The following is a 14,417-nucleotide window of genomic DNA, read 5'->3' on the forward strand; positions in this document are numbered from 1 at the left end:
TTCAACTTTTGCGGATGACACAGCTATAGTGAGCCGTAACAAATGCCACATTTTAGCATCACGAATATTAGCGAAGAATTTAAGTTCTGTCGAAGAGTGGCTAGCGAACTGGCGTATAAACGTGAATGAACAGAAGTGTAAGCATATTACATTTTCGCTAAGACAAAAGATGTGCCCGGCAGTAAAAATAAACAATATATTAGTACCCCAAGCGAACGAAGTAACATATCTTGGTATTCACCTAGATAGAAGGCTCACGTGGAGAAAACACATCTCTAGTAAAATAACATGTATGAAGATTAGAGCTGCAAATTTAAATTGGCTTTTAAATAAAAACTCAAAACCTAGACAACAAAGTGCTTTTGTATAATGCGGTCATAAATCCGATTTGGATGTATGGCATTCAACTGTGGGGTACGACCTGTGCAACCAATATTGATATATTACAAAGGTTTCAATCAAAAATGCTTAGAACAATCACGTGTTCACCATGGTACATGCGTAACGAAAATATCCATAAAGACCTTGGTATCCCTATGGTAAAGAAAGAAGTAGAAGACAGCAGAATTAAATATATATCTAAACTCCGAGATCACCCAAACCCTCTGGCTAATGCTTTGGTACATTCCTGCGATCAAACACGACTTAAAAGAAGAGATATGCCAGCGTACTAAGGAGCAACGTATCACCAAAACAGCTCAATCACTGCTTGAGCCTGTCTAGTTTTTAATTAGATTTAAGATTTTATAACTTATTGTTAGGCTTTAAGAAAAAGCAGATTCAATAAATAAAATAAAATTTTGAAAAAAAAAAAAAAAACGTTCTGCAGATTAACTACAATTACAACATGCGCTCTGCAACTTCACACCGGTGGCACAGCACATTGTAACACGCAACCGAGTCACCTTAACGCTAGCACCATAGTTGACGATGGAGTCATAATCATTAACGACAGCCCAACCAGAATCGCCATTGATGAAACACCTGAGAGAAATGTAAGTGGCACGTATATCGTCACTTTCGAGGACGTTGTGTTCCTGAACGGCACTAAGTACGTTAACAGAACGAGCAGGCTGGAAAAGGCTCCAGGTATTGCTGCTTCACCCCTGCTGAACATCACTGGCCATGAGACCATTTGTTTTGAGTTTGCCTTACCTTCACCGCGTCAACAATCAAAATCTACAAACCATTGACGAAATTAAAGAAGAACTAACGACCGTCAAGAGCCGGACACTTGCTTTCATCCTGGGTCTGGGAGTAGCTGCGTTGATCAGTGGCCTCGCTTTCCTCTGGCAGCACAAGAAGAAAACACGAGCATTACACGATATCAACCTGGTAGTGAAAGATATGGCAACGAACGAGGACGATCGTGTTTCGAAAGGGAGAGTAGTTAACACATAATGCCCAAGTTGGGTACGAATGTGGCGAGGCCAATACAACATCTTGCCTCATCAGCAGATTGTGTGGGCAACGACCGCCACTAAAGCAACGACATATCATTCGCCGTTCTGCAGATTACGTAAACAATATCAACCACCAAGGCGGCGAGGCGGACGGACAGCAAGCCACACGCAAGTGAGCGTTCTTACATAAACAGTGTCAATAGCCGATTGCGTAATGATGGTATGAAACAGAGTCAGCACGACGCAGACGTCAAAGCCGGCAGCGTCGACTACTGAATATGCGTTCTTAGGGCTTAATGGTTAAGTTAGGTTTTGAGCTAGGTTAGATTTAAGTTGAGCATAAGCCGAGCACATGGACCTGGCCAATAAAGTGTATTTGCAAAACATACATACAACTAGTGTAAGTATTGCCGCGTCCGACGACCGGCTCATACACATCATATAGTGATTACAGCATACATCTTTAATTTGTTCTGTTGGTAAGGAGTATTGCTGTTATTGTTGCTATTGTTAATAGTAAGAGAAGTATCAGAGGATGGGAATTGTTTGTTGTTTGTTTTTTGTTCTATTGGTTTTCTGATTTTTTTTATTTATTGCTTCTTCTAAATTTTCTGTTGGTGCGACGTATTTTTTGCATTTGTTGTTTATTTTTGCAGTTGCTTCTTTGTAACTACATTTATTTAGTGTTTTATATGTTAGAATGTCTTTCCTTTTAAGTAGGGTGGGACATAGTTTGTGGTCCGATCTATATTGTTATCTACAGTTAATGCATTCTACTTTACTACATGGGTTGAAGAGGAGCAAACGTTACTCTTCGGATCGGATTTGCAAATGTTTGGCTGTATGGCCCAAAACAAAGCAGTTTTTACACTGCATTGGGGATGGGATATAAGGTTCAACTTTAACTTTAAGCCAAGCGACATTAACTTCTTTGGGTAGTTCATATGCGTTAAGGAAATTATGTGAAGAGGGGTGTTTATAGTTTTACCATCTATGATTTTTGTAATTTTTTTACACTCTGTTGCACCCTGTTGGCGTAGACCGTCCACTATTTCATTTTCAGTAAGACTACCAAAATAGCTTGCATATATAACGCCTTTCACCATGTTTAGTGTTGGGTGTAAATTAACGAAAATTTCACAAATGTTTGATAGTTTTGTTGCTTTAAGGAATTTGTTTGTTTGTTGATTATTTTTGGTGAGAATGAGGAGATCTCCGTCTCTGGTAAATGAGACAGAACTGGGTGGTTCATATGTAATCGATTCTAGGCCTTTTTGGAGAAGAAATATTTAATGGATTTTAAAGGTTTTTGACTGTCTTTGTTTTTAACTATTAGAAATTTGGGACAAGAGGAAGGGGAGAGGTTCAGGGTTTTGTTGTTTTTCTTTAAATGTGGGAAGTCATGTGGATTATTGAGGTTTGGAATTTTCCGTTTGGATGCTGGCTCCGCTCCCAAGACTGACAAGTAGTTTTGTTCACCACCTCCAGGATCGGAGGCCATGATTGATTCACAATGCAAAATATTTTTTTAAATTACACAAAATTCACTACATTTTTGCTTACACTGATAAATTATAAGTTTAATTATTAAGAGAAAGTCACTATCTTATAAAATTGACACTTGACAACAACCAAATTGTTTAGAGCGAACGAAATACGAGAAAAACAATTACTAAGAACTTGTTTACTGTTCGGTAGTCAATTACTCACTGGTGTTTATTATGCACTTGTCTTTCTGAAGTACATAAAGTGCATTTGCGCTTTTACGATGAGTGAAATTATTCAACAAAGAAGTTCCATTAAATTTTGTGCACGGAATCAAATTTCTGGTGCCGAAACGTTCACAATGTTGAAAAAGGCCTTCGGTGAAAATGATTTGTCGCGAGCAAGTGTTTTTAATTAGAACAAATTACTCACAGATAGTAGAAAACGCGTTGACGATCAACCACGTCAAGGACGACCATCAACATCAACTGATAATCAACACGACAATAAAATAAAAAAACTCGTGCTTGAGAATCGACGATTAAAAGTCAGGGAAATTATTGAAGTCATTAGAATATCAGAAGGATCAGTGAAAATCATTTTGGAAGATCGTTTGGGCCTAAGAAAAGTGAAAGAGCGATTGGTTCCAAAATCACTGAATTTTTTCAAAAACAGCGTCGCGTAAACGCCAGTAAAACAATACGTTCTGACGACCAGGATGTCATGAAACATATTATTACTGGCGATGGGTGTTCGATCTATGCTTACGACATGAAAATAGACGATCAATCGGCCGAATATCGTGCAGAGGTGGCACGAAGCTGAAAAAACCATTGAAAGCAGGTCAAATGTCAAGGCTATGTTGACAGTTTCCTTAGATTATCGAGGTTTGCCGCACTCCGAATTCCTTCCGACCAGTCAAGCTGTCAACAAGAAATACTATTTGAGCGGTAAGTTATTCGTAACAAGTAAGGAAGGGCTAAGTTCGGGTGCAACCGAACATTTTATACTCTTGCAACTTGCAAGAGTCAAAGCCAGGGAAATACTTTTAGGTGTAAAAACAATCATATAGATTAATGTCAGCCGGATGTTCGAAAATCCTGATATTAGTTATCTAGGGGCTAGGCCATGTTTTAGCTCAAATGTATCTATTTTAGGCACAAAGATACACAGTTATGAGTAAAACACGCTCTTATTTTCATTGGGATAACTCACATATGCGGTACAAAGTCACCCGGAAGTTCGAAAATCTTTTTTATTAAGTAAATGGAGGCCCGATTCAACCCATTTTTGACATACAGACAAACCATTATACTATAAGGAATATCTTTCAATTTCAGTTATATATATCACACATTGACCGACATTTTCGATCACAAGTAAACTATAGGTACCGGGGTCTAAATATTCGGTACCTAGGGCCTGGAACAGTTTTTATTGGATTTAAACAATTTTTGGCCATAAGCACCAGTGGCACACACTACAGACATTATTCGCGCAAAGTTGTATACCGTTATATTAATTGTTTCTTGATTGGTGTTCTGGAAACTAAACGAATCAAGTGGAATTTAAAATCGTGTACTCTTTTGGTTCTTGTAGATTAAAAGGTTTAGGAGATATGTACATTAAACTTGTAACAAGGCGCGGCCCCGCCCATTTTTTCAAAAATTTTTGCACCAAGGTGCCCCTTGCTACTGCGATCTTCTGTACCAAATTAGTTTTATATCTTAATTTACTACTTAGTTATGGCACTATGTGTATTGTTGGTTAATGGCAATTTGTGAGCGTGGCAATGGGCCGATTACACCCATCTACAAACTCGATTTTTTTTTGTACTAAGGAACCCACATACCAAGTTTCATTGAGATATCTCTATTTTTACCCAACTTATAGCTTGCACGGACGGACAGACAGACAATCAACAAGATTTAAATTTTTCTCGTCATCCTGATAATTTATATATATGTTTATAACCCTATATATATCTCGCTTTGTTTTAGGTGATACGCACGACCGTGGCGGCCAATTGACTGGACCATTTCGTGAGGTAACACGTTGGTTTTCAACTTGGTTTTCAATATATCGATTGTGACATTTGCTGTGTGACTTGTGGTGCCGTCCTGTTCGAACCACATATTGTCCAAGTCCATATCATCCAAATCAGGCCAAAAATATTCGGTTATCATTGAGCGGTAGCGATTCCCATTCACAGTAAAATGCCGGTCTTGATCATCACGGAAGTACGGCCCAATGATGCCGCCGGCCCATAAACCGCACCAAACCGTAATTTTTTGGAATGCAATGGATACTCATGGAGTACGTATGAATGTACTTTCATAGGAATAAATAATTTCATTGATATCGCAAACCGTTTTTGTTTTATTGTATTTTATTTGTTTATCTTAAAATTGAGGCCATTGACTCCGAATTTCGGTAGTCAATTTTAATAATTTTGACTCGTTGTTGGATCGTATATCTTTCCATGATGAAATGGCAAATCTTACTGAAGAGATACATATGTCGAAAGAGCGGGAAAAAATATGGCGTGCTTTGCTGCCCATATTGGTCTACTTTTGTAGCGTAGCTATTGAAAAATCCTTTACTATATGTAATGATTTTCGTTACTCTAACAAGCCTGCTTTGATCCTTGCAAGTTGAAGGAATATTAAATGTCGAACTTAGTCATTTCTTACTTGTTTATTATAATTTGTATGTAGTGTCTACTCAATTATATAACAATCAGAGTTTGCTTTCGCATATTGCCAATGGAGTGCTTTACATAAGTGTGAAAAAAGCACAAACGAAATTTATGACCTTATCAAAAAACCTAATATATCGAGAATTTTTGTTTACCGTTGTTTCGTTTTTCCCAAACATCTACAGTTGCTGACAGAAAGAGAAGTGATCGTCCTTGAGTAGTTCGAACCGATTCAGCTATAACAATTGCCTGCGAACCTTACAAAGCCTTGAGTAGATATAAAACAAAACGACAAAAACTACGCAAAACCTTGCAAAGACGCAAAAAATTGTATTAAAAGGGTTCAACATGATCATAATGATTTATTACACCTCTTCACTTCCGTGGCTTAAAACTGTAGCAAAAATGTACCAGCAGGATGTTTTAGAAGGCGTGATGAAGCAGTTAAGCAATAATTTTTTCGATGGATAACATTAGATCTTCCAGCGCGATTCTTCTTCGGCACACAAGGTAACAACTACCCAGCGGTGGCTTGTACTCCTTTAGACTATTGTTTTTGGTCAGGATTTGAGAAAATGAGCTGTCGAATCCACCACAAAAATTAAATTTAAAAAAACTCTGGTTCGAGCAGTATCGTCAATACCAACTGAAACTGTGCCTACTATGCCTTACTATTGTTTGATGATTAAATCATCTGAGTACTTCAGTTAAAGTAAGAGGGGACCATATCGAAAAAAAATTTCACATTCTTTCGATCATCTTATTTGTAGTACCGTTATTTAAAAACGACATTGCGATTTGTATACTATAGTTTATAAAAAATAGTTATATGATAATTGATATATTTGTGATCTGGCAGCTATACAGAACGAATAAAGAAACACAGCTTCTTATTTTCTTCGAAGAAAAGTGTCGACGATAAATGTGCATAAAGAATTGTATTGAATATATTATTATTACTTTAGTTATAATGCACTATAACAATGAATCATTTTTAATTTTAGTGCGTAGAAGACCTCACTGCTCCAAGAGAGATAGGCTTTTGACCCAACTACTCTGCAAGGGTTGAATCCCACGAAGACCGTATGTGACAAAGTATTACTAGGTACTGAAAATATTTCCAATTTCAATGAAAAGCATTTAATTTTATTATGTCTATTAGGCCGGGTCGATTTGTATGGGTGGAAAAAAACCAACAAAGCGGCTAGCAAAAACGAAAACTACAGAAAATTCTAAGAAAGTTTTGCCAAGAAACCATGGGTCTAAAATATATTCCCAGTTCGCGCAGAGCGACTTTAAATTTTGAGGTCATACTTATTAAATTGTACTCAAAAACCTATAGTTTTAAAAATAAGAGCATGCCATGCAATTAATGCAATAATAGCAGGCTTTTGTAACTTATTTGTTTTTTCACGTGGCTGAGCAAAAAACAACAAAAAAAAAGCAATCGTTCGGTACTCTTACCACACAATTGGTCTGCGTTGAATAAACAATAGTGTGTTCTAAATAATTTTTTTCAAGTTTTGAATTATTATATTAAAATTATATTATTATTTATAAACATAAGCAAATAGTGCACGAAATAAATAGATAAAAACAAAACAAAAAAAAAATAATAATAAAAACAAAAATGAGTGCTTCGCAGCCTCACCAGCAAGGCCGTAGGCATTCCCTAAATGCCTACTTCAGCTTTGTCGACCCAACAACAATAACAACTACTGGCAATAAAAAGGGTAACAGCGATGATGAGTCATCGCGACGTTCAGCAGAAAAGGGAACGCAGCAAAGAACGCAGTCAGCAGAAGCAGCAGAAAACAGCAATCGGGCAACAACAAATGCACTGACAGCAACCAGTCTACCAGCAAGCGCACAGGCAGCGAAGAAAATTACAACGCAAGGTGAGAACGTAATAAAAAAAGGCCCGTCTGTACAAACAGGCATTGACCGGATTTGCCATACTAAGCAATGGTTCAGACGACGATGCGAAGGGTACCACCACAGTCGTTAATGCCAAAACCACCTCCAATATATTTGCGCTAACGTAGCAGTAATACTCTTGTTGCGAAATTAAGTCAAATTGTTGGCACTAACAATTTTCATATAGTGCCTTTGAAAAAAGGCAATATAGACGAAACAAAAATTCAGTCGTACACTGAAAAAAGTTTTATGGAAATAGTTAAATTTTTGTCAAATAAAAAAACAAAAATTATTATTCGTATCAACTGAAGAGCTCTAAGGGCCTAGTTGTTGTAATCAAGGGTATAGAGTCTGCCGTAGACTCTAGTGAAGTCAAAGAAGCATTGGAAGAATGCGGTTTTGGAATTAAAACAGTTGTAAATATATTTAATAGAAACAAAGTACCTCAGCCAATGTTTAAAATTGAGTTGTTGCCGAACTCAAATCAACTTAAAAAAAATGAAACACATCCAATATATAATTTGAAATATTTGCTGCATCGTAGAGTAACTGTGGAAGAACCACATAAAAGAAACGGTCCGGTACAATGTACTAACTGCCAAGAATATGGGCATACTAAATCATACTGCACTCTACGCAGTGTTTGTGTGGTATGTGGTGATTTACATCCCACTTCTAAATGCACCCTTAAGAAAGAAAAATTAAATAAAAAATGCAGCAATTGTGGAGGAAATCACACTGCTAACTACAGGGGTTGTCCTGTATATAAAGATTTGAAATCGAAGTTGTCACAGGGCATTCAAGCACGTCGTAACCAAATGTTACAAACACCCCGTACTGATATTATAATAACCTCAGAGAAAAGTTCAAAACCTATTACTTCTACCAATAATAATATGCACGGAAGCTATGCTAATGTGGTGAAAGGCAACACTGTGCAAATGCAACTGCCGCAAAATCCTCCAAATGGAGGTATTGAAACTATGATTATAAATCTTACACAGTGTATGACACAATTTATGTCTAGCATGCAAAACATGATCCAGGATTTAATAAAATCACAAAATCAAATGCTGCAAAATTTATTAAGTAAAAAATGAGCTTACTAAATATATGTATATGGAATGCTAACGGTGTTAACCAACATAAATTAGAGATTATTAGATTTCTGTCTGAAAAAAACATAGATGTTATGCTTATATCAGAAACTCATTTAACAAATAAAAATAATTTCAATATACCGGGATTTAGACTATATGTTACAAATCATCCGGATGGAAAAGCACATGGTGGTACGGCAGTGTTGATTAGAAATCGTTTAAGCCATTATGCTCTAGAATCTCATGCTACACCACAGTTACAAGCTTCAACAATATCACTAAAAAATCGGGGTTGTGACCTAAACCTTACGGCTATATACTGTCCACCTCGTTTTAAAATTACAGAAATCGAATTTAAAGACTTTTTTGGAACACTAGGTCAAAGATTTTTAGCAGGTGGAGATTACAACGCAAAACACACGTACTGGGGCTCACGTCTTATTAATCCGAAAGGACGACAGTTGTATCAAACTGTTATAAATAGGCACAATAACCTTGAAATAATATCTCCTGGTAAGCCGACATATTGGCCTAGTGATCGTAAGAAAATACCAGATTTAATTGATTTTGCTGTAATCAAAAATATAGATAAATCGCACATAACAGCTGATACATGTACTGATCTATCTTCTGATCATTCTCCTGTACTAATAAAGTTATTTGAACAACCCATATTCGTTAATCCAAAAGTGGGTCTAACTTCTTATAAAACGAATTGGCTAAAATATAAAAAATACGTCAGTAGCCACATTAATATTGAGTACAAAATAAATACGGAAAGTGATATTGACGAAAGTATAAGAGAAGTTAATGATATAATAACCAGCGCAGCTGTCTAAGCAACACCAAACAAAAGATATACTCGTAATCCGCTTGGCTTCAGAAAAATCTCTAATAGAGAAATAGAAATGCTTGTAAATGAAAAAAGGCGTGCAAGACGTGAATGGCAGATAAATCGCTCCCCCTCCACTCAGCTTCAATTGAAAGCTGCGGTACGTAAATTAAAAAAAGCGCTCAAACGTGAGGAAGAATTGAACACCGAAATGTATATAAAGAAGCTGTGTCCAAATTCAAACAAGCAAAATTTCCTTTGGAAAGCCCAAAAGTCCATGAAGCCACCAACTGACTCCAACATGCCAATACGAGACTTGGGTGGAAATTGGGCTCGAAGTGACGAGGAAAAGGCTAATTGGTTTGCAAATCACCTAGAAAAGGTATTTCAACCCAGTTTGCCAAAGAATAACTTTAAGCTGTCAATCTTACCCATCACAGCTAAAGAGTCGATCGAGTCTCTTAAGACCTCACCTTCTGAAATTATTTGTATCATCAAAGAACTTAATCCAAAAGAGGCGCCGGGATATGATAATATTTCCCCAAAAATGCTAATTGAGTTACCAATTATTGCTGTAGAGGTGCTCTCGTTGCTCTTTAATGCAATTCTTAGTTTCGGATACTATCCAATTTCATGTAAAAAGTCGCAGATTATCTTGATAGATAAACCTGGGAAAGACTTAACACAGCCGTCTTCATACAGACCAATCAGTCTTCTACCCTGTCTTTCAAAAGTATTTGAAAAAGTATTACTATCAAAGATAACTCTTTCCTCCATGAAAATAATACAATACCCATGCATCAATTCGGTTTTCGTGCGAAACATGGCACAATAGAGCAAGTAAATAGAATTACTAACGAGATAAGGAAAGCATTTGAGCACAGGGAGTACTGTTCAGCAATATTTTTAGATGTAGCTCAGGCGTTTGATAAGGTGTGGCACGAAGGTCTTTTATACAAGATTAAAAAAATTCTACCTTTAGAACTGTATAAAACATTGGAGTCTTATTTAAAAAATATACGATTTGTGGTAAAAGTGGGAGATTTCATATCTGATGAACGACAGATAAGAGCTGGTGTACCCCAGGGCAGTGTTTTAGGCCCAACACTATACATCATATATACAGCAGATCTTCCAACAGCTAATAATGTATTAACTTCAACTTTTGCGGATGACACAGCTATAGTGAGCCGTAACAAATGCCACATTTTAGCATCACGAATATTAGCGAAGAATTTAAGTTCTGTCGAAGAGTGGCTAGCGAACTGGCGTATAAACGTGAATGAACAGAAGTGTAAGCATATTACATTTTCGCTAAGACCAAAGATGTGCCCGGCAGTAAAAATAAACAATATATTAGTACCCCAAGCGAACGAAGTAACATATCTTGGTATTCACCTAGATAGAAGGCTCACGTGGAGAAAACACATCTCTAGTAAAATAACATGTATGAAGATTAGAGCTGCAAATTTAAATTGGCTTTTAAATAAAAACTCAAAACTTAGCCTAGACAACAAAGTGCTTTTGTATAATGCGGTCATAAAGCCGATTTGGATGTATGGCATTCAACTGTGGGGTACGACCTGTGCAACCAATATTGATATATTACAAAGGTTTCAATCAAAAATGCTTAGAACAATCACGTGTTCACTATGGTACATGCGTAACGAAAATATCCATAAAGACCTTGGTATCCCTATGGTAAAGAAAGAAGTAGAAGACAGCAGAATTAAATATATATCTAAACTCCGAGATCACCCAAACCCTCTGGCTAATGCTTTGGTACATTCTTGCGATCAAACACGACTTAAAAGAAGAGATATGCCAGCGTACTAAGGAGCAACGTATCACCAAAACAGCTCAATCACTTGCTTGAGCCTGTCTAGTTTTTAATTAGATTTAAGATTTTATAACTTATTGTTAGGCTTTAAGAAAAAGCAGATTCAATAAATAAAATAAAATTTTGGAAAAAAAAAAAGTTTTAAATAGTTTTCGATTAATAAATTAAAATGGAAACGTCTGCAATGTCAGTTGATTCCACCAATTCAGAAATTGATACAATTTCAATGAACTGCGGGTCTTGTGTTCTTCCCAGTGTGAATATTGGCTTGCCAAGAGATTTAAGTGATCTAAATCTACCAAGTAATCGTGACGTATTAAATTACTAGTAGATGATTTATGTGAAGTTTGCACAAAATCGGTTGAGCAGTTTTTCATTTATCATTTTTTGTAACAAATGAATTCAATAAATGTTAATGGTGATTTTTGTTTCAAATTGAATTTTTTAATATGGAGATGTCAAATATTATGTTGTGATGTCATTCATGCGGTCATTTCATTTCAGACGTGCTTCGATTAAAGCAAATTGTCAGCGATAATTATTGCTTTGTGTTTATATTTTTAAACATGTTGTTGAGTGCATTCATACAAACGGTGAGTTTTAAATTGTTCAAAGGTATACTATGTATATGTATGAATGCACTTTTCTCAGTTTTTTAGCGAGTCGTCGGTGCTTCACATCCTTTACAGGCTTTATTTAAATTAAATTGTCAAGCAATGACAAGTTTTGAACAGTTGAAGTGAAATACATTAACGCGTGAACATTTTCGTGCGATCATTTTTCACAACTTTCGACGTGGATTATCACGACAAGAGTGCATCAATGAACTAAAACCTTTATATGGCTATGAAGAACCATCCTATAGCACTGTGAACAACTGGTACAACTTCCATGAAGGTCGTCCAAAAACAGCCGTTGTGCCAGAAAACATCGATGCCGTACGTGAACTGATAATGCAAGACCGTCATGTAAAATACCTTCAGATAGAGGCATGCCTATGCATTTCTCCCACCAGCATACATTCGATGGCCGTAAAAAAGGTTTGTTCTCGTTGGATCCCGCACAATTTGACAATCGCTAAAAAAAAGGCTCGTGTGGATTGGTGTAAAGAAATGCTGAAGAAATACGATCGCGGTGCTTCAAAAGACGTTTATAAGATCGTCGCAGGTGACGAATCATGGATCTATGCGTATGAGCCAAACAAAAGAGCAATCGACAAAAAAAATAAAAAAATATAAAAAAATACTAAAAAAATAAAAAAAACATTTTCGCTTATAAATATGCCTATTTACATTATTGATTGAATTCGTTGTACCAGTTTTTCACAGTGCTATAGGATGGTGCTTCATAGCCATACAAAAATTTTAGTTCATCGATGCACTCTTGTCGTGATAATCCACGTCGAAAGTTGTGAAAAATGATCGCACGAAAATGTTCACGAGTTAATTCCATTTTTTGGCCGAGATGAATTTTTTAATTCCCTGTAAATAGAACAATTCACGATTAAATGACAAAACGTTCTGAGTGATGTTATGCTAAAAAATGTCAAACTTTCCAATGGAAATGTCAGATTGCACCTGGCAACACTTAGTGTTGCCCTAGGCCAGAATATATATAGCAGCCCTCGTAACACAAACACCCAACGTATTTTAAATATTTTATGCCTAGTGAAATTATGCATTTGTAATAAGATAAGGTCAATTAGAAAAAAATGTGTAAAATGGTTCTACCTAAGTATTTTTTTCCAAATAGCATATCTCTAACTTAAATATGAAAACAAAGCTAATATGTTAGATTTATTGCACTCATTATCACTTTCATGATTTTCATTGCCTTTATTGGCTTCTCCTGCAACATTCTTTTGAAGCAACATTGTTTAGAAAGAATGTCGTGCATGCATTTGCATCTGCCGTTTTCATAAACTTTACTCGATGAGAACAAAACATTGCAGCGTTATGCTAAACGAACGATCGAACGTAAGTTTTACTACATGTATTCACTTAATTGTTGTTAAAAATTTAGATATGTATATATTTTTACGATCGTGTGACACGAACATATTTTATAAAGGTGATATAATTTTCTATGAAACACTGGTAAAAAATGAATTATATATAAATATATAAGCAAGCCTTACCTGTAATCAAGCTTCAATTCTCCGAATCGATAGTAACTTAGTTTATACATGAGACAGTTAAGAAGAGCAGGAGCACCTTCGGAATCTATACGAAACTCTCCCCTGTCCGTAAAGTAATCACTTTCTTTAATGTCTTTGGGATGCTCACCCTCAGCGATTCGAACCATCCACAAAAACTTATTAATATCATCACCAGAATAACCAATAACTCCACCGAATATAACGAGAACATAATCCACATCTAAAGAAGTCATAATTTCATATGATTTTTCCTCCGTAGATGACATAGCTTTTCCAACTAATGCTATATGACTATTATTCCAAGTGTTATTGTCAACCAATGTAGTTCTGTTTGCCATTCCAGCAATTTGATAACCATAGTCCCACCATGACATAATACGGGCATTATCATCAGTATTTTGGGAAAGCCAATAATAAGCTTCCCGGAAGTCATCCAATATATTACGTGAACTATAAGTTAAAAAACATATATATAAATCTTAATATAAATATAACACAAATTCAACTTATTAAGCATTCAATTAATTTAAGATTTAAAAATAATATTACTTTTAAGCCGATATTATTGTTATTAAAATGATACACCTACATACTAAACGTCGTGCTTCAATTAAAAAAATAAAAAATACAATTTATTCATCGCATGTCAGTCTTTTGCATTTCGAGCTCATTTTGTAAAGTTCACTATCTTTCAATTGATATATCTATAGCTGAATGTGTTTTGTTTTTAATTTTTAATATTTTTGATTTCTAACATGTCATTAACTTATTTCTAAATAAAAAATTTCTATACCGTAAAAAGTACCGCTATAGAATGTAGTCAAATATGCACAATACTTGAAAATTTTGAGTGGTAAAGTTTGCGTGGCCACGAGTGTAGGTTATCATGGCGCGATACCGGTCGCCATTGACGGTTATGTTCTCACCGGCATCATTTTTAAAGAAATAACCGATGATTTCACCGGCTTTCAATCTCTTCATCCC

General features: G+C 35.9%; 1 protein-coding gene across 2 annotated transcripts in view; it reads right to left on the reverse strand.

Annotated features, from left to right (window-relative positions):
• Window positions 1–14,417, reverse strand: part of LOC126764045 (dolichyl-diphosphooligosaccharide--protein glycosyltransferase subunit STT3B) — an 88,831-nt gene that overhangs the window by 39,442 nt on the left and 34,972 nt on the right. For both annotated transcript variants that reach the window (XM_050481783.1, XM_050481784.1), the window contains exon 3: window positions 13,413–13,883. In XM_050481783.1, coding sequence (XP_050337740.1) covers window positions 13,413–13,883 — 471 coding nt within the window. The remainder of the gene's footprint in view (window positions 1–13,412; window positions 13,884–14,417) is intronic.

Source organism: Bactrocera neohumeralis, unplaced genomic scaffold (assembly GCF_024586455.1).
Source record: "Bactrocera neohumeralis isolate Rockhampton unplaced genomic scaffold, APGP_CSIRO_Bneo_wtdbg2-racon-allhic-juicebox.fasta_v2 cluster09, whole genome shotgun sequence".
In the NCBI taxonomy this organism is placed as follows: Eukaryota; Metazoa; Arthropoda; class Insecta; order Diptera; family Tephritidae; genus Bactrocera; species Bactrocera neohumeralis.